The sequence below is a fragment of the Trachymyrmex septentrionalis genome, unplaced genomic scaffold (assembly GCF_001594115.1).
Source record: "Trachymyrmex septentrionalis isolate Tsep2-gDNA-1 unplaced genomic scaffold, Tsep1.0 scaffold402, whole genome shotgun sequence".
In the NCBI taxonomy this organism is placed as follows: Eukaryota; Metazoa; Arthropoda; class Insecta; order Hymenoptera; family Formicidae; genus Trachymyrmex; species Trachymyrmex septentrionalis.
The window spans coordinates 115,526-135,247 of NW_017305572.1; the positions used below are offsets into that span (position 1 = coordinate 115,526).

At 31.3% G+C, this 19,722-nt stretch overlaps 1 protein-coding gene across 3 annotated transcripts; it reads left to right on the plus strand.

Annotated features, from left to right (window-relative positions):
- Nucleotides 1–4,531: 4,531 nt before the first annotated feature.
- Nucleotides 4,532–19,412, plus strand: LOC108751166 (meiosis arrest female protein 1 homolog). Of its 3 annotated transcripts, none has more exons than XM_018491233.1 (25): nt 4,532–4,713; nt 5,158–5,520; nt 6,469–6,612; nt 6,694–6,978; nt 9,093–9,259; nt 10,252–10,349; nt 10,429–10,639; nt 10,883–11,045; nt 11,214–11,412; nt 11,498–11,580; nt 12,143–12,277; nt 12,678–12,830; nt 12,918–13,316; nt 13,551–13,726; nt 13,823–13,995; nt 14,204–14,415; nt 14,498–14,648; nt 14,734–14,909; nt 15,773–16,156; nt 16,249–16,452; nt 16,591–16,861; nt 16,939–17,336; nt 18,194–18,286; nt 18,373–18,706; nt 18,817–19,412. In XM_018491233.1, coding segments are annotated over exons 2-25 (4,935 nt in total). In that variant the 5' UTR covers nt 4,532–4,713; nt 5,158–5,196; the 3' UTR covers nt 18,819–19,412. The 3 variants fall into 3 exon arrangements, with proteins under 3 accessions (XP_018346735.1, XP_018346734.1, XP_018346736.1); XM_018491232.1 differs by having other exon boundaries at nt 18,839–19,412; XM_018491234.1 differs by lacking the exons at nt 12,678–12,830; nt 12,918–13,316 and having other exon boundaries at nt 18,839–19,412.
- The last annotated feature ends 310 nt before the right edge of the window (nt 19,413–19,722 follow it).

Here is a 19,722-nt window from a genome sequence, read left to right on the forward strand (position 1 = left end):
TCAGCCAAATATTTATGTTAAGACACCGACGAGATACTATTAAAGACCGTCAACTCTGGACAAATTTTCGGCGATATAAAAAGGCTCCCAAAGAGGTAATTGAAGAATACTGACATTATCGACAATTGATATAAATTTGCTACTATTAACATAAATATTTGACTCATACATTATAAAATTCATGATTTTTTTATTACATAAGTGTTCCATAAATAAATATGCATACTTGTAAAGTTATAATATCCTATATATTGTAGAAAAATTACAATTTTTTCTCTGCAGTTATTATCTTTGTTAATAATCAAACTTTGACGCTGAAATTACAATTTTAAAGAAAAATCGAGTATTATTGAGTTCTAAATGCATAAATATATCTACTAAACTAATAAGTCATAAAATTGGTACAATATTTTCGGTTTTTAACTCTTAATTATTTCAATATTTACAAGGACGCCAATTCCCGTAAAAATGTCGGTCTTTAATAGTATCTTGTCGATGGTTTTACTAAAAAATTAAATCAAATTTTTTCGGAGACGCTATATTGTGTAGACTGTTATATTTGTATTTAATAAATATTCTCGTAATAAAGTATGCATGTGTGTGCGTGCGTGCATGCGTGTGTTATTGAATTATAACTTCACATTTAATTACAATTTTCATATAGTATTTAATCAATTATTATTTTTAGTTTACTTATTACTGTTTAATATTATTATTATTATTAATCATGTGAATATTATTTTTATATAATGAGTTCGTTAACATTATATTATTATATAATTCTGATTTAAAAATATACTAGCTATAAACAATTTTCATTAACAGACCGAATTGTCTTTTTTTTTTAGAAAAATCATTCTGCAGCTTTATAAAAACTCAAATTTATAAGCGCCTTTCAACCCACAACATGGCGAGTCATATAACCTGACCCACTACATCAAAGATGCTAACGCTCAGTGTCTATATATATTTAGACTGTGTTCGCGTATACTGCTCGGGGCTGTTTAGTGAGTCTGTTCGAAAATAGTCATTGGGCAAAAAAAAAGTTATTGCGGACGTGCAATAAGGCTCCAGAATAGCGTTTGTCATTGGCTCGTATTAATTGCGCATCTGCAAGTTCGGCTCAAAGGAACATAAGAAAATAAATTCCTGCGGATCGAAAATCATACATAGGCCAATATTTTTTTATTGCTCTTTCTCTCTCTATTTAAATAAGCGTTTCAATGTCCACTCAAATATTTGTCTTTCAAGCATACATGGTTCAGAGTAGAATTTAGAGGGAAATATTACGTGTATTGTCCATTTGGTGAAATGTTGTGTGAGAAATCTCGAGAGATTGGTCTAATTTTGGTGAAAAAATGAACAAAAAGAAACATAGAAAATCAAGCAAAAAAAATTTCTTTTTATTTATTGTATTTTAAACTTAATTTTTTGGACATATTGTATATAAATTTCTTTTATATCATTTTCTCATAATATTTTCATAAATATATAATTACGTAATATTTCTTTATATGAATATACATTTTTGAGTTAATTATTTTTCCTAATTTTTTCTTTATTTTTCAATATATTTACAATATATTTTTATTAATTTTCATAAAGTTTAAATTATTTCATTGCAATATTAGGTTATTTGCGTCGCATGCTCTAATATGCTCCTACAATAGCGCTTACTCACTTCAACGAGTTCGTTGGATTGCGATGCGAATAAATCTAGTGAGTTTTGCGAGGAATTTTGACAGAGTAAAAAAAGAATGAAAAGAAAAAGAAGTTTAGGTGATAACCGTGGCAACGCTAGTTAACTTATTTATTTCACTCCATTTTGGCCAACACTACATCAAAGATGCTGACAGAGAGTTGCGCTACTGTATATACTGTGGGCATGGCTAGCATTTCTTGCACTGTTGACTGTCTTCAACTGCTTGCACGTATATAGTCGAGTTGGCTTCGTCGATCACGATCTGGTAAGTATACGAAATCTGGTAAGTATACTACAGAAATTAGGATACAATTAGATATAGCGCAATACGGTATGCGATAAAGTAAACCGTTTAATTCTTAATAGCAATTAATATAAATACAAAACCTAATCTGCGTTTGATTTTGCAAATCGAAAGTGATCATTCTATTCCTAATCATTCTATTCTCTTGTACACTTTTTCATCTGAACACAGGACAAAACCCTGATAAAAAAAGTTGATAGAAAACAAGAGAACGATAATAAGATTTCTATCAATTTGTATAGTTTTCTATAAGTTTATATCACTTTCTATTGTCGACATCGCGAGCATCATGATTGATATCGGATATAAATTCTTTCGTGTTTTATCAGGTTTTATAAGATTTGTACAAAATTCCTATAAGATTTGATTAAAATTATTTCATTAAATAAAATGAAATTTTATACAAATTTGAATTTCTGCAATAAAAATAAAACGTTTATGTGTGTATCAGAAAATACGCCAGATATCTTATGATCATGGAGTACAGAGAATAGGAGGCCAAACTTACATGGACGAAGCCGTCAAAAAGCGTGGTTTAAACTGGTCATCAAAATTAGTTTGATCGAGATGTCATTTTATGTCTCTATTCTTTGATTATGTGTGTTCGGTTGTGTGTGCGTAAGCGTATATGAGAGGAGTTTTGATTTTAACTACACTTTTCAAAACCTAGTTTGGTCTTCTATTCTCTATACTCTATGCTTATGACTCATTTCTAAACGGATTCATGAGTTATCGATACTCATACATCTCTGATCAGTTTCTTTCATCACGCATATTTTTGGTATTCGAAAATGTCACGTTATAGTTAAAATTTATCGGAATCTCCACCACTTTTATTGTAGTGAAGATCCCTCTAGTTCTGGGGTCGATTCTGGAAGTCGAGAGTGGATTTTGAAAGGAGATGAAAATTACAAAAATGTGCAAAGATTACTAGGTCTTGACCAATTAAATTACGAATACTCTAGTGAATTTGCTCACTTGTAATTTTCACCTTATTTGAAGATACACAATCAACCCCTTAGAATCGATTCTGTATCTTGAAATGAGATGAAAATTATAAAAGAGAATTTATTAGAGAGAATACTGATTATTTCAACTAGAATACTGATTATTGGTCAACACCTAGTAAATTTGCTTACTTTTGTAATTTTCACCTTCTTTGAAGATACAGACACATCGACCCTCTCCCTATAATTCGAATGAGATCACTCACTTTTCGTACTTTTATATCACGTGAGTTTGTTTATGTAATTCTGTAATGACGAAGTGAAAATACGAAATCATTAAATTTGGTACGAGGAAAAACGTGATAATGTGAAGTGAAATATAGGCTGCAGTCCGATTCACGCTCACGACGGTTAAAAATCATTTCATTCTTGTTATTTGTAAAATGTTAAACAAAAACAAACGATGTTCATGAGCGTTGTCTGCATGAATTGGACCACGGTCATAAAGTTGAATTTATTCCTAATTTTTTTCCAATTCAGATGACGAATAAGTCGAACTTCGATTAAAAGTGGTTAAAAGTAATAAACCGTGAGTTGTGGAACTGGGCCTACGACGATTCTCTGGCATTATTTACAAAGTCAATCTTGTTGAAAATAAATATCTCTAAGCATTCTTCGTGTAATTCTCATATGTGTGGTTCAAAGTCTCTCATCAGTAACTCTTCATCCAGTAACAAAATTGCTACCATGTATATTGCCATTTGATTTTATTTTTGTCTTTGGACTGTACAAAATTATATTTAACCTTAAAATTGTTAATTCAGTCGGTTCAGTCGGTTGTGGTTCCTCTCTCGCTGTATCTTAGTCTTTTTTTCTCGGATCTTACCATTTGATAAGAAATTTCTTGTCGAACTCGCGTAAGATCACTCGCAATTGCACCATGAAAGAGAATCACGCGATGTAATATGGCTCATATTTTCACCATGATAAAAGAGAATCGATATCCTGAGGATCGATTCTGTATCTTCAAAGGAGGTGAAAATTATAAAAGTGAGCAAATTTACTAGATGTCGACCAATGAAATAATCAGTATTCTAGTAAATTCGTTCACTTTTGTCATTTTCATTTCCTTGGAGGTTCAGAATTGACCCCCTGATAATTTCATTAGTTCATACCTAGTAAATTTGCTCACTTTTGTAATTTTCATCTTGTTTGTAGATACAAAATCAACCCCCTGATCTCTCCTCCGAGGTAGACTTTCAGTCTGCCACCGAGCCACACAACCTAACGCTGTTGGTATTTCTGTTATCTATATCTAGTATCTGTCTATATCTAGTAAATTTCTTACACTATGATTTTATCGACAGTTTGGCAAAATACGAGACGAGGTACGTACGTAGTTCCTATATCGCAAGAATGGACGCTAGTATGCATTGCATGAAAAAGAGCGAGAGGATCGCTCTCAGATTTCTCTCTGTTCATGCCAAGCAGAGGAATAAAGGGAGAGAGAGAGAGAGAGAGAGAGAGAGGATTGAAACACAAGGTAAAATAGAAGAAAAATTATACGAGATACGTACGTCTTTGCGATTCAATCTTAACTCCGACGGACGAGTTCGAACATGGAATTTTTAGAATTATGCGCTCGCCTATGATTCTCTGTCGTAATGTTTTACCTGTTTGGTATTTTATTGTGCCGGTTGCCGCGTTTTTGTCCGATGCTGCATAGGAAGTGATGGTGGAACGATGGCTGAATTTCACAGGTAACGCGCCAAACGGTTCCCTCGTGCTACATTTTGTTATATCAAAAACTCGTCGACGTGCATTTGCGCGTAGCGATTTAAATTATTTCTGCTGTCAGAAGGACATGTTCTCGCGACGAATTTCTCTTTCTCTTCATTCTTTACAATTATACATCTTTGTAAAAATCATTAATTACACGTATCTTTGAATTATTTACGCGATTGTATAGTGTGTAATATGTCTCGTTTGAAAATTAAAGACATAGGTATAATTTTATCGATATAAAATATACAATTTTGTATGAACTAAAAATTGCAAAAATTTGCACAACAAAATGTGAAACATGAGCATTCACTTTGACCAAATAACAAGAATAAAATAAAAATTTTTTACTTATTTGTATTAAGTATATTCTTTAGTCACCAATATATTTGTTTAATCTTGACTTGTTTACTTAATTTCAGCCTATACATTAAACTTCTATCAGAAAACTTGTAAAACACATGGCTGACAAGAACTCTTCTGATTACCGTACATCCTGTGCGGAAGATAATGACGAGATCGAGGGCCTTAATGAGAAACTGATACAACAACTTCTGTTGTCTACGCCAAAGTTTTTTTCTTCGGAATCCAACAGTTCGCTGTGTGACATTAGACTAGAAAACAATAGTGGTTCTAATATAGACTCTAAGACATTCGGTTCTTTGTCGTTCAGCCATTGCAGACATGACTGCTCTCTTCTGTGTTATGATAGCCCAGCTAAGATGTCGAGTACATCGAATCATCTTCCACCCATTGGCGTATTTTGGGACATTGAGAATTGTCAGGTTGAACTTGATATAATCTCTTTTTTCGAGAAAGAAATGATTGTTTTTTATTTTATCTAAACTTCTTCCACACAGTTTATTGTAACTTTTTCTTTTTGCCTTGGAGAGAAAAAGAATAAATGAACTGTACAAGAAGTTTCGCTTATGTACAGTAATATTGTACAAAAAGATGCTTATTGTACCTAAAATAAAATATGATTTATTCTTTTTAGCTGACATGAGTTTCTTGCATAGTTTATCTTGACTCTTTTTCTTTTCATTTTGGAGGAGAGAAAGAAAAAGATTAATCACATAAGAAGTTTAGTCCAAAAGAACAAACCTACACAGGATGTCCAGTAAGGCCGTAACAATACTTAAGGGTAAATGAGATTATTTTGAGACAAAAATTCAATACCAAAATATGCAGACTACAATAATTTTTTAATTATGAGCATTTAAAATTATCATACTGCTTAAAGATTACGCGTTCAGATGTGATACAATTAGGATTGCCATCTTTTTTTTTTAGGGATCTGGAAACGTCTGGGGAGATTTTCCAAAGATGTCTAGGATAATCATGAGCAGTAATTATTTGGGATACCTTTGGAAAATTTTTTCACACGTTCCCAAACGCTGCATAAAAGAATGATGTTCACTGTCCAGGAAAAAAGAGGATGGATAACTATAAAATCCTACAGAAGGTCCAATCGCACCTAAGCATGCAAACTTTATGTGGCGACAAACTTTATGATTCGCTAACTTTGCTTATAATTCAAAAACTATTATAGCCTTGACATTTTGGTACTAGAATTTTGTCTCAAGATGATCTTAGGAATCAACTCTTATGCATCGTTAAGGTCTTTACTGAACGTCAACGACAAAAAGTTTTAGTGTAGTCTAGTGCAGTAACAGAATAAACCTAATATTCTAATTATGGATTTTAGTGAAATAATAATAATTGTATTACAGGTTCCTAAAGGTAGATCCGCCATAGGAGTTACACAATTAATTAGAGATAAATTTTTTGATGGCTATAAAGAGGCAGAATTTATAGTGGTTTGTGATGTTCAGAAAGAGAATAGCCAAATCATTCAGGAACTAAATGATGCTCAGGTAAAACAATTTTACTGCATAATTTTAGCAAACTCCGGAACACAACGCTTATTACCAAGTAACTTATTCTGCATTTGTTAGGTTAATTTAATACATGTAGCTGCTACATGTAAAAATGCTGCAGACGAAAAGCTTAAACAGACTATTAGAAGGTTTGCCGACATCCACGGCAGCCCAGCAGCTATAATCCTAATATCTGGCGATATTAATTTTGCCGCTGATCTCAGTGATCTACGTCATCGGAAGAAGATTCATGTGATACTACTACATAAAAAAAATACCTCAGAAGCGTTAATATTATGCGCTAATGAACATTATGACTTTATGGAGCTCACGGAACCACTGCCGTCCAGACCTCCACCAAAGGTATGAAGACTGGTATGTGACGACTATAATATTGACAAGGGAATTTCCATTCCAAGCTGCTAGTATTATAAATTACGCTACACTCTTCTTATATGTATCTATTTAATAAATAATATTTATAGAGTATACATAGTATACTTTTTCTCATTCTTTATTTCCGAATATACTTTGTCTTGTGTGTATCTGTATGTAGCATATTTCATATATCCCAATGAATATAATTTAGACTCATTTTTAATAATCTATATCGCTCTATATACTATAACAAGACATGACTAAAAAAATTACAATTTCTAAATTAATTGCAGAAAAAGAATAGAAAATAAGAAAAAAAAGAGAATACTTTGAAGGCACATATTTTTATTCCTCTACAATCCTCTACAAACATTACAAAATTATTTTAAGATTATACACAATAACGTTTAAAAAAGACTAAAGGTTCCCAAGAAATAAATCATAAATTCCAAAATAAAAGCCAATATGATCTGACACAAGATAATCGTGTATACTAACAAGGAAACCACACAAAGTGTTCTGATTTTTATGAAACTTTGTATACATATAGATTACATAAAAAGAGATGAATTTAGAAAATGTCCGTTGCACCGGAAAAAAAATTTCTTATATAGGATTTTAGTTTTTTTCATTGTATCTTAAAAACTATTCGAGATTAAAAAATGTTTTATACAAAACATACAATAAAATTACCTCTGTTCTTTCACGTCAATAATATTTTAGAAAAATAAAATTTTTTTTTATTAAAAAAATTGTTTATTAGAAATATTGACGTAAATGAATAGAGGTAATTTTGTTATAAAGCTTTTGTATAAAATATTTTTTGATATCTCGAATAGTTTTCGATATATAATGGAAAAAATTGAAAACCGCTTTATCACATAAGGGATGATTTTATCTTTTCAAACTGTTTTTTCGTTACAGTGGACATTTTCTAAATTTATCTTTTTATGTAATCTACTATATATATGTATACAAAAAGTTTAATTAAAATCAAAACTTCGTATGATTCCCTTGCAAGTATATTAGTAAAATAGAAGGCCGGACATTTCGATCTTCGGTTCGGTTGCTCTTCAGAAGTGATATAATTAACAAAATAAATATTTTTGTTTTGCAATAAGAAAACCAGTAGAAACATCAAAATTATTCAATTCGGAACATTGTTTCCACTGAATCGAGAAAACATAAATTTAAAGCCCATTCTATAGTTGCGTAAGTATAGTTGTAAGTGATTGTAGTTGTAAGAATTGACCAATCATAGTCGAATATAAGGAGAATATTCTACTGTGATTGGTTACAAATATAACGATTATGTACTTACGCAATTGTAGAATGGACTTAATGTCAAGAAATAAAAATATTCTTCTAAATACTAAAGACGTTCGTTTTCATAACTTTTTTATGTCTAGTCATTAGACTTACGATGTCTTTCTGATTCTTCTCAACATTCCAAATTTACTCATTTCGATAATTTTGCTGTTCTTAGAAAGTGAAAATAATTATTTTGTTAATTATGACTTTATGAAGCTCGGTTCTATTCCGACGAGAATTCAAACTAAAGTCGAAACATCTAGTCTTTTATTTTACTAATACTTGTTATACGATTATTTTTTGTTGGTTTATATGGGCTTTTATTTTTGAATTTATGATAAAAAATTAATATTTCAAAAATTAATATTTCAAAAATTTTAGTAATTTAAAACATTCAAACTTATTTTTCGGAAAACTTTGTTTTTCGAATTATGTCATTACATTTTTTAACAAATGAGCAATATATACAATCAAGATATCTCAATGATTCAACGACATTGAGGACACATTAAGTTTCAGTTTTATGAAACGTGCATTTAAATTTTAAATTTTTAATTCATCAATGTAGTTATTTCATAGAGTTGACCACAGTGATTTTTCAAAATACCACTTCCACGATATATGTATATATGTGTGTGTGTGTGTGTGTGTGTGTGTGTGTGTGTGTGTGTGTGTGTGTGTGTGTGTGTGTGTGTGTGTATAATGTTAAAATTTGACACATAATCTGTCTTTCGCGTATACATATATGTATTCCTAGTGCACTTACAAATGTAATTTAACACTTTCAGGGTAATGAATCCTATGACCTTCTAATTAGTAACCTTCCCAATGAAACGGATGTTAATATCATTAAGCGTCGTCTTAAGCAATTATCTGAAAATTGCGGTGGTCGTGTGGTAGATGTCCAGTCAAATACTGCCATTCTACGCTTTACGTCACATAGTTCTGCAGATAGGTATATATTTTATGAATTTTGATTACCACAGATATATTGAAATGAAAATTGCGTTAAATATATAAAGCAATTGCTTTTTTTCTTAAATTAATTTTATGAACAATATATATGAAATGATATGAAATATGTATCTTTTATGATATTTTATATATTTCAAAAATAGTTAAATTAAATATTATTAAATTTGATAAATGAAGACGATATTAATTAAGTCTCTCAGAGTAAATTAGAATTTCCCGAAAACTTCAGATATTAATCAATCATAAAAGTTATTATTAAAATTTACGTTCTTTATTCGTGTCTTTTGCTAGCTTATCCTATATTAACTTTTATTTAAATATCCCGCTCATCTATGTCGTGCAAATCAACTTTTCGCATTCTCTGTTCTACTATTGGATCGGTATACATGTTTAAAAAAAAAAGGTGGAAAAACGGTCTTATATGTCTCCTTTATTATATATACAGATGTAGTAGGGATGAAAACATAAATAGGGAAGATTTGAAATAACAGACAGTAATGTAACGAACATAGTGGTATCAAAGAACATCATATAGTATCATAAATTTACTTAACTGTTATATTTATGAGCACATAATAGGATTTATTATAGTGAAATTTTTCTACAGAGTATAATATATATCTTATTATTTAGTATTTATGTGTTTCTTTATTTAAATGTTTAATATCGCAATATTGAGTGATGGTTTTACTTCTATTTGTGGTAAGTTGTAATATCACTATTGTCAAGAAGCTTATGCTACTTAATATCGAGGAATATTTATTTTATGTGCAATACACAGTTTGTTTTATACGTGCATTCCTATTTAGGATAAAATTTTGTATCATTACTTATTGTTAATTACTGTTATAATCGATCGATGTCAAGGTACATTCTCGCGATCAAGGTCATTTATAAGTGAAATTACTTGTTAACGGACTAAACAATAACAATATGAATTTGTTTTTTCTTCTTTTTTTTATTTTTTGGTAGGGCTCAGAAGCGTATGGAAGGAGAACTTGTTCTTGGATCGAAAATATCTGTAAAATATCTCGGGAAGGAGAAAGGAAACATAATTGTCAAAAATCTAGGTACGTTTGTGCTGGTAAAATTTTAAGCGACGTAAGACTTGATCATTAAGCTTATTGTAATTAATAATATTTTTTTCAGGAAGTATCATAACTCGGAGTAGGGCAGTTAGTGATTCGGAAATTGTTACTGATTCTAAACAAAGTAGTTCTAAACAAATGTATGCTGCGAGTGCCTCTGTGCTAGGGCAAAGGACCCTCCAATTTCCACATGTTCAGTCTTCGTCCTCTGTAGTGGGTGGCTATCCTGCTTTCAATCCCCATTGCGCACCCATCAATGGCCCACCATCGGGGTTAGTTTTTGTGAAATTTGTGTTTAAATTTCTTATTTGGTGAATTAACATAATATTGTTTCTCTTCAATGATGGATAATCCGAGAAAGAGCCTTAGAGTTGCGAGTAGATTTTTATCCTTGCTAATTCGGGCTATGAGCTTGTAATTTGATCTTATCTGATACAAAATATTAAATGATTTTATATTTGCTGCAAAATTGTAATGGAAATTTATATTTAATATCTTTATTTTATATTTCGCAGGCTAATACAACCTCCAATATTTTTTGAGAGATCGTATCTGAATAGTGGAGAGGTATCTTTTAATAGGACATACAATGACCTTACTAGGGTGCAATCACCAAATATAATATGGCCACTGACGGGACCTCAACAATATGGTCATATATGGGAACCACAATATAAAGTTAGTTTCGTTTAAGAGCTATTTAAATCTATCCATATATATCTAGATTTCTGTGATATATTTTTTTTTACTCTCAACCTTATTGGTAATCTACTATAATTGGCTCATTTTTTTTACTATAATGTTTACTTTTATAACGTTCTAAACGATTACTTATTTTTGTTTAAGGCAGAGAAGTCAAAGATATTAAATAAACGGACTCACGTCCCGCAGGTTCGGGACAATAACGTTCCTATTACCACAACTTCTCGCACTCCTGAAGGTCTTAGGCGCATCAGAGGTACACATGGTACATTTCTTCATGCTTCTGAATGGATTGGAGGACGGCAGCCATACAATTCATTAGCTGTTCCACATGGTTATAATGGTAATAATTTGAAATCAATTCTGTACTTTTCTGTCATTTTGATTGCATCGCGTCTGACGATTAATATTGTGTATCATTGAAACAGTGCAATCCAATCCATACAAACGACGTAGTCCTTCTCCGCTGTACGATGCGTCGATTAGAGAAAAGAGCTCATGGCACAGTCAGGTATAAATACAATTGTATTTTATTCATTTAATATATTTAAAAGAACGGAAAGATAACAGAATGTTTATTATCTGAAAGTTTCGGAAGATTTTCTTTTTATCTCTAAAAATTATATCTAAAATTTTTATAAAATTTTATCGAAATTTAGGAAAATTTTTGGAATTTTACTTTTGTCTTTCTAAAAAGATTATTGTTTCTTTAACCAGTTTTTCCCGATAATGCAAAATATTAGCAATTAATTAGTAATAAATATAACATACACATCCGTATATTCACATTCTTGTGTTTTGCGAGTTTAAAAAAAAAAATGTGACAGTAGAAGACAATACTCAGCAGAATAGAGTAACTCACTGATGCTGTTGAATTCCTGTTTTCAATTTTGCATTGTTTGTATTCCATTAGATTTTAAAGTTGTATTAAAAATTGTTTTAATCTTGAATTTTGAATAAAAATATCTCCAAAATACCGGGAATACCTTTAAAATATTGCAAATTTTCAGAATTTTTTTGCAAGATTTTAGTAAATACTATAGAAAAGTGTTTCCGTTTTTTTTTAATTTTAGAATCAGCAACAGCAGATTTCTACACGAAATAATAAAACACCATCACCTTACGAAAATAATATGTTACAAGGGACAGGACAACATAATCAAACATCACGGTCGCATCTGAGTGATGCAGAAAACGAAGAAGTAGAGGTATTTTTTTGTTATGATGTGTTAATTTATTAAATACAATATCTTTTGAGATCGTAACATGAACATACAGCAAATCGGAAATAAAGTCCCTAAACGCCTATAAGCATCAATATTATGAAATTATTATTTTAAAACATAATAATAAAACATATAAAAACATATGAAAAAAATTGTTATTTCAATTTATGATATTATTGCTTTAGTTCTGTTAGGATTTCAAGATTAAAAATTAATTTAATGTTCACAGTTTGTAGGATTAGATGTGTAATATATAAATTCACATGGAATTATTTAAACATTAAAGAATCCAACTTGATCTTTTAGGGTCTTTTTTCCGATTGTTTTGTGTTAATTTATTCTTTTCACTCAATCTATTATTTCTTAATCTTTTCTTCTTTAGAAGTTTTTTAATCCTGTAAATAATCGCACCGGACATAACACCAATAATGGCACTAATATACCCATTGAATTGCAAGTAACAAATTTAGATCAAAACATCGATATGAAAGACATGAAGCGAATTCTTTCGTCTGTGTTCATGGAACACATTTCGGTACGTGGTCATTTATTTATTGAAAGAGTTGTAAAATAATTTATGTGCGGTCAATTTATTGTAGAAATACTTTTTTTTCTATTTTAGAGCTGTCATATTTCTTTATTTACACAATCAGACGGTAATTACGCCGCTAGCGTGAAAGTACCTTCGTTATCCGATGCACAATATGCGATCTCACAATTACATCGTCGTAAAATAGGCTACAAGCGCATTTTGATATCTTACGCTCATATCGGTGGACCAAATTTGCAACTTATCCGAGCACAAATCGTATTGCTTTTGCAAGAGGTCCCGGGACACAAACTACCATTATTCAAATTCCGCGAGATGTACGAGAGCCGATTTATGATTTCTATAAGCGTGTCAGAACTTTACAAGATGAAAGATGTATGCATAATCACTGAAGATCCGAGTGGCAGAATGGTCTCACTCAATCCGGATCATAGAAACACACCGTCGCCGTGCTTTAGTAATACGATACAGGTGCGCGATTATATTCTGTGTTGTTTTCTGTGTAGTATTCGCTAAATGATGAATAAGAAGCCGAGTCTGAGCTTTTCCGGTTTGACGATAGAACTACATTATAGTTCCTCTTACTGTCGAGAAGCTTTGATCATAATTGTAAAGCGATTTATTCTGAATTAATATACTACTCTTTTTTGTGGATAGAAAATTACACATTTGATATATACGAAAGATATTGAACAACATTTGCAGGATGGACAAGTCAAGTTACCGTATTGCACAATGCATACCTCGAAACCATTATCGGATAAAGGCTGGGCGGAACAAGAAATGGCATCCTTACCTAATGTAAAGATCTCTTTGAAACTTCTCGAGTCTCGTTTGCAACAGTTACTAATGTCGCACAATGGTATTCTACCTTTGCCAAGGTATGTTTTTATTATTTATATTAAATTTTATATATGGTGCGACAGAATTCTATTGTTAATTTAAAATACGTATTGCAATCTGTTGAATAATTTCAGTCTACCGAACTGTTATGAAGCCGAATTCAAAGAGCAGTTAGAAATTGTAGAGAAAGGTGTACCTTTAGAGCATTTGGTATCATGCTTGTCATGTGTCGAATTAAGACAAGATATCGGCAGTGTAAAATATATCGTGTGGATAGGGAAAAAGGATCATGAAAATAATCACGATGGTAATTTTTATATAATTATTATATCATTAAAATATTAGCTGTTATGATATAATTTAATATTATAGAATTTTATATGTTACTATACACACACACACACACACATACATACACGCGCACGTACACATGTATATATTTTTTATAAAAATTAGTTAACAAAATATGCATTGATCAAAGTTTATTACAAGAATCAACATGTTGCTCTTTTTAGAAACCAAATGCGTGAGTCCACCACTCGCGAATCAGCTAGCTCTTTTTAGCCGCGAACTGGTCGATCTTCTGAAAACCGCGAAGCACTGCCAATTACCGTTCAATCGATTTATACCGGCGTATCATCATCACTTCGGACGACAGTGCAGAGTCGCCGATTATGGGTTCACTAAACTAATAGATCTACTAGAGGCACTTACACACACTGTTCAAGTAAATTAAGTCCATGTAAATTAAGTGACTGTAAATCAATGTTAAATCAGAAAGATTCACGAATCCTCGTGTATTCTTTCAGGTAATGGGAGAAGGCAATAAGCGCGTGGTTACGTTGTCGCATCGTGCTCAAGTACGCAGATTCACCTCAGATTTACTACGAGTACTGAAATCGAAAGCGAGCAAACAAGTGGCACTCTCGGAATTTCCAAGCGTTTATCAACGAGTGATAGGTACGATGTCGTAACATTTATTTATTCGCGTTTATTTTTTAAAGGTAGGTGGTCACAGTAACATGTAACATTTTTTTTTTGTTAGCAAAACCATGGGACATCGTGGATTACGGTGTATGCAATATCGAAGATATTCTTAGTGAAGTGTCCGAGAACACGGTCGTTGTAACTGCTATGGAAGCCAATGATAAGATGATAGCCATCCCCAAACGCGAACAGACTCCTGAAGAAATGGAACGAACGAAATTGTTCGCTAAGGAGGTGCGTGATTTGCGAATTGCGAATTGCGTTAGAAAACTTATGAATTAAACAATAAATAAGAATATTTAAGGCTATAACGGTCGAAACTAGATCTTTAATGTTATAGGCTTGAATATTCTTACTTATTGTTTAATCACATTACGGTCTTAATAAAATAATTTATTACTATGAATTAAAAGTATATTAACTGTACAGTTCCTGCAAAAGGATGAAAATTGGAAATATTTATTAATATTTATATTTTCTATATATAAAAATAAATACTAAAATATATATACATATAAAATAGTTGTGCAAATAACATTATATATTAATTTAATGACACTTTATTTGTTGCGTTTATTTTATTATTTTATTATTATAATATTATACTTTAACTTAAAAGAAGAATAACAAATTTAATTTTTTTGCATTTTAAGTATAGGTACTTTAAATAATCAAAATTATTTACGTAAATTTTAATTACGGTTTATGTATTAGTTGTTCTATAAAGAAAGCTTAATTATTCATTTATATAGAAAAATTAATGTATGAATCACAATAAAACTTTGCTTAAATTTTAAGAATTTGAAATACTTGTACAAAATATTGAAATTTTTGTCATTATTTTAGGATAACAACAAAAAATAACAAATACATGAATAAACTATAAAAATGTATTATTAAATAAATACATGATGTTATTCACACAACAGTTATTTTATGTGTAATTTTAGTATTTATTTTTATATGGAAAATATAAATATATTATTAATAATAACAATATTTATATAAATATTAATATATTTCTAATTTAAAACTTTTTGCAGGACTGTACGCATAATTATTGAGCTCTATTAAAATAAATTCTTGTAATTTAACAGGTGGTTGAATTACTGCAACATGCGCCACAATGTAGGATGTTATTCAACAAGTTTGTACCTTCCTATCATCATCACTTCGGCCATCAATGTCGCGTGTCGGACTACGGATTCACCAAGCTAATCGAATTGTTCGAAGCAATTCCGGATGTAGTCAAAATCGAGGAAGTAAACGGCGGCGAGAGACAGATATCTTTAACTGAGAAAGAGGGTCTTAAGGTTCTCTCCGAACAAATATCGAAATTGGTGATACGCGCTAGAAGTGGCTTAAGTGTTTCGAGTATTGCGCCAAAGTTCTTACGTCATTTCGGCTACATGTTACGTCCTGAACTATACGGTTGTAGTTCGATGTTGCAACTTATGCAGAAGCTCGGAGATACCATTCAGGTATCTATAATAATGCAGTATCGTACAATCAAGTCTAATAATTAGCAACGCTTTATAATAATATTGACTGTTTTGACTCTCCTTTATCGCAGATCATAGACTTGGCTACAGGACCGGCTATCATCACAATAGATAAGTCGCATTTGCAGCAAAGAACCCTCCAATGCCGACGTGTGTTAATGGAGCAACCCCAACATAGAATGCCTGTCAAAGATTTTGTAAAACAATACTCTCAATATTATATGAAGCCATGTAATTTGGACGAGTTTAAAAAAGATCTAGCAAACGTTGTTCGAGTATGTATAAATTTAATACAAAAGAAGCGATTTATTATTGTTCATATTGTCGTTAAAATTGACTAATTAAAATTGCTCTTTGAATAATTCAGAGTATTTTTGCGTGTGTTTACCATATTTTACAAATATATCTTACAGTTCACAGTAATAAACGGCGAACAATTCATCGAGCTGACACTATTGCATTGCTTCGCTTGTGAGCTTTATCGCGTAATGATGAATTATGGTGGTTCATTAAACTTATCACAGTTTGATACGTCATACTTGAATATTATAGGTATAGCTTGTAAACCTGCACAATATGGTTTTCCAACAATAACTGCACTTTTACAAGCTTTACCTTGTACTGTAACGATAAAGGAGACACGGAAGAAAGAAGCGATTATCTATTTGAATAAAAAATTAGCCGGTAAATAAATAGTTGAAGTATAACTTCTTTCATGTGTTCGTCGGTATCTTGCTAATTTGAATTTTTCACTCTTTAAGCTTCCGCCGGTATACTTTTGCCATCAATATATAAACCAATGTCATCTTATCACGATACGGATTCCAGTAACGATTCATTTGAAAGTGATTCTTCATATCGCGCAAATGCCTCAAATGCTCTCGGCATTCGCGTCCAAATGGATCACGATCAGATGGATCACGAGAAATGGATCGATCAGTTGACAAACATTAATTCTTGGAAAATGAAGGACGATAAATCTCTGTGGTCGGAGGTTTGTGATAAGCATTGGAAGAATTTGCCGAGTTCGGAGGAACGCACAACTAATTGGCCGGTCTCGGAAAGCGGCGGCGAAAGCTTCCTCAACAGCTTGATGCGCACACCGATAATGCAATGTAATTTCCCACCGCCACCACCCAAACCCGACTCACCACCCGAGGTATTATTTTATAAATGTTTTGGACAAAGTTTAATAAGATTCAAATAAACTTTTTTAAGTTATAATGAGACGTTCTCTTGGAATATAAAAAAACTTTGACTTTTTTTACATTTTTTTATTATATACTAAATAGCGTATAATAGTTAACTATTTTCAGCGATGTATGGCGTACAGTGTAGCATCTATAAAAAAAAACAAACAAAAAATTGTCCTAAAGCTTCTTTGATATGCCATTTCGATTTTATTTCTATAAAAACTTTACAGCAATAAAATCGATTTTTTCCATATGCTACTTGTTATACATTGTTCATAAGACTGGATATGGATTTAAAATATTTTTATTTGAAAAATTGTATTTTGCATATTGTATGCAGCGGAATATATCAAAATATTTTGTATTTTGTATATTTCATGCGAATATAAAAGTATTTTGTATTTTAGTATTAATATTGAAAGACTGAAAGTATTTTATATTTTGTATTTCAAATACTGAGATTGTGACAATCAATTTTATTTGAATTATAAAATACAAGAAATTTTAAATCTTCCGATTTTAAATACAAAATACGTAATTTCATGTGCTCTACTGAAATGCAACATACAAAATATACTTTTATTGTAAATATTGTATGTTAAATAAAAGTATCTCAAATACATGCCCTCCAGTCCTGGTTGCTTAACCAAAATCTTTTTATATCTAAGAATGCCTCTTCATATCTTAAAAAAATTTGGATATCAACATTTTTTCTTAAAAATTCATAAAAGTCGTCTATTTTTAGAGCTGTTACATTAGAATTTCCCTTAATATTTATCTTAATACATCTGATTGAAACTACTGAGTTGTCATTTTCTTGTAGGATATTGTATGCAAAGAGGAACATTGGAAATCATCGCTCTGGTCCCCGACAAAATTTACCTATCCGCAAGATGAACATTCCACGAACGTACAGGTATATATTCCTTTTTATTGAATATGTTTACACAAAAAATGATTGATTTGCTCTTCTATGGTTTGTTATTCGTTGTCTCCTTTCAGGTTCCCCCGTTGATCTTACCAAGTTGGAATCAGATTTTTTCTGGCGACGGTATATCGAACTTGTTGTCGCCAACCAAAAATCTATTGCCCGCTGCTGCGAATCCCTTGTATCCATCTACTTCTCCTTACTATAAGTCTGTCGTCGCGCCACATCCGTCGGAATTGCCTCTTCCTTCTCTATCGTTAACACCCAAGAAGAAGTTATTGGCAGATAATCAGAAAAAGACTGCCGCCAATGTGAGAACTCATCTCAATCTTGCAAATTCCGAAAGCGAGGATAATATTATCGATGATGATGAGAGCAGCGACAGTCATAGCATTTCTAGTAAACTCTGTGAGTAGTTATATTATTTAAAAGAGAGAGAGAGAGAGAAAACCTTTTTCTATATCAATTAATGTTTTATAAAATAATTATATATATACTCATTCGCTTTAAAATATCAGGAAACTATGTTTATCTCGCTAGTTAAAGGCAAGAGACGTCTGGCGGCCCAATTCAATCAGCCGATCGAGCCATAAGCAGAAAATGTGCAGGAAAAGAGAGATATTAAAAAAGTGATAAGCTCAGGATCAAAACCAGATTATGTTTTAATCGATTTTTTTTCACGGAAATAACAAAAAGCTTCGGACTTCAACGGACTTCAGTAGATTGTCACCTAAAATGGATTTAAATTACCTATACTGTTCCATGAATGTGGTAGGTACCATACTTAATTTATATTCAAAATTTACAACAAATCCATATAGATTAAATGTATATGCAAACTGGAGGGAAAGGATTATAGCACGAATTATTTTCAAAGAGTATGAAAATATACATCGAGTAGATTATGATTGTATAATCAGAATCATAATAAGAAATGTGTGAGCAACGTTTATATTGAATGACATGTACTGATGGCTAGGAAAATATGTAGCATTTTTCGTACTGTGATATAGGATATAAAAAGAAGCGAGATGATAGTAAATACTACATCAACAAAGGAGCTTGGAATGGCAATAATTAAATTTTTCGCGGTAAATCACACACAAGAAGCGTGATCCGGTACATTTGTGAAATATGTAATTACGTCTAAACCTTTTTTATGTCCCATCTAATATTTTCTTTTATTAACATTCTATCTCATTTGATATTATTTTAATCTTTATTCACGTGTTTGTATGAAATTTATCAATTTTTACTTGATTGTTTCGATTAGTTAACAATACATATCGTGAAAAAAATAATTTTTATACCCATTCCTTTTTTTATTTTATATTCGTTAAACGAAATTGGAAGAACATTAGACTAGATTCCATAGTCATCAAATACACACGCGCGCACACACACACACACACACGCGCGCGCGC

Coding starts and splice junctions, on each gene's coding strand:
- LOC108751166 (XM_018491232.1), top strand. CDS start 5,197: ATGGCTGACAAGAACTCTTCTGATTACCGTACATCCTGTGCGGAAGAT. Junction 11,046..11,213: donor TATGGGAACCACAATATAAA/GTTAGTTTCGTT, acceptor TTTTTGTTTAAG/GCAGAGAAGTCAAAGATATT. Junction 16,862..16,938: donor TTTGAATAAAAAATTAGCCG/GTAAATAAATAG, acceptor TCACTCTTTAAG/CTTCCGCCGGTATACTTTTG.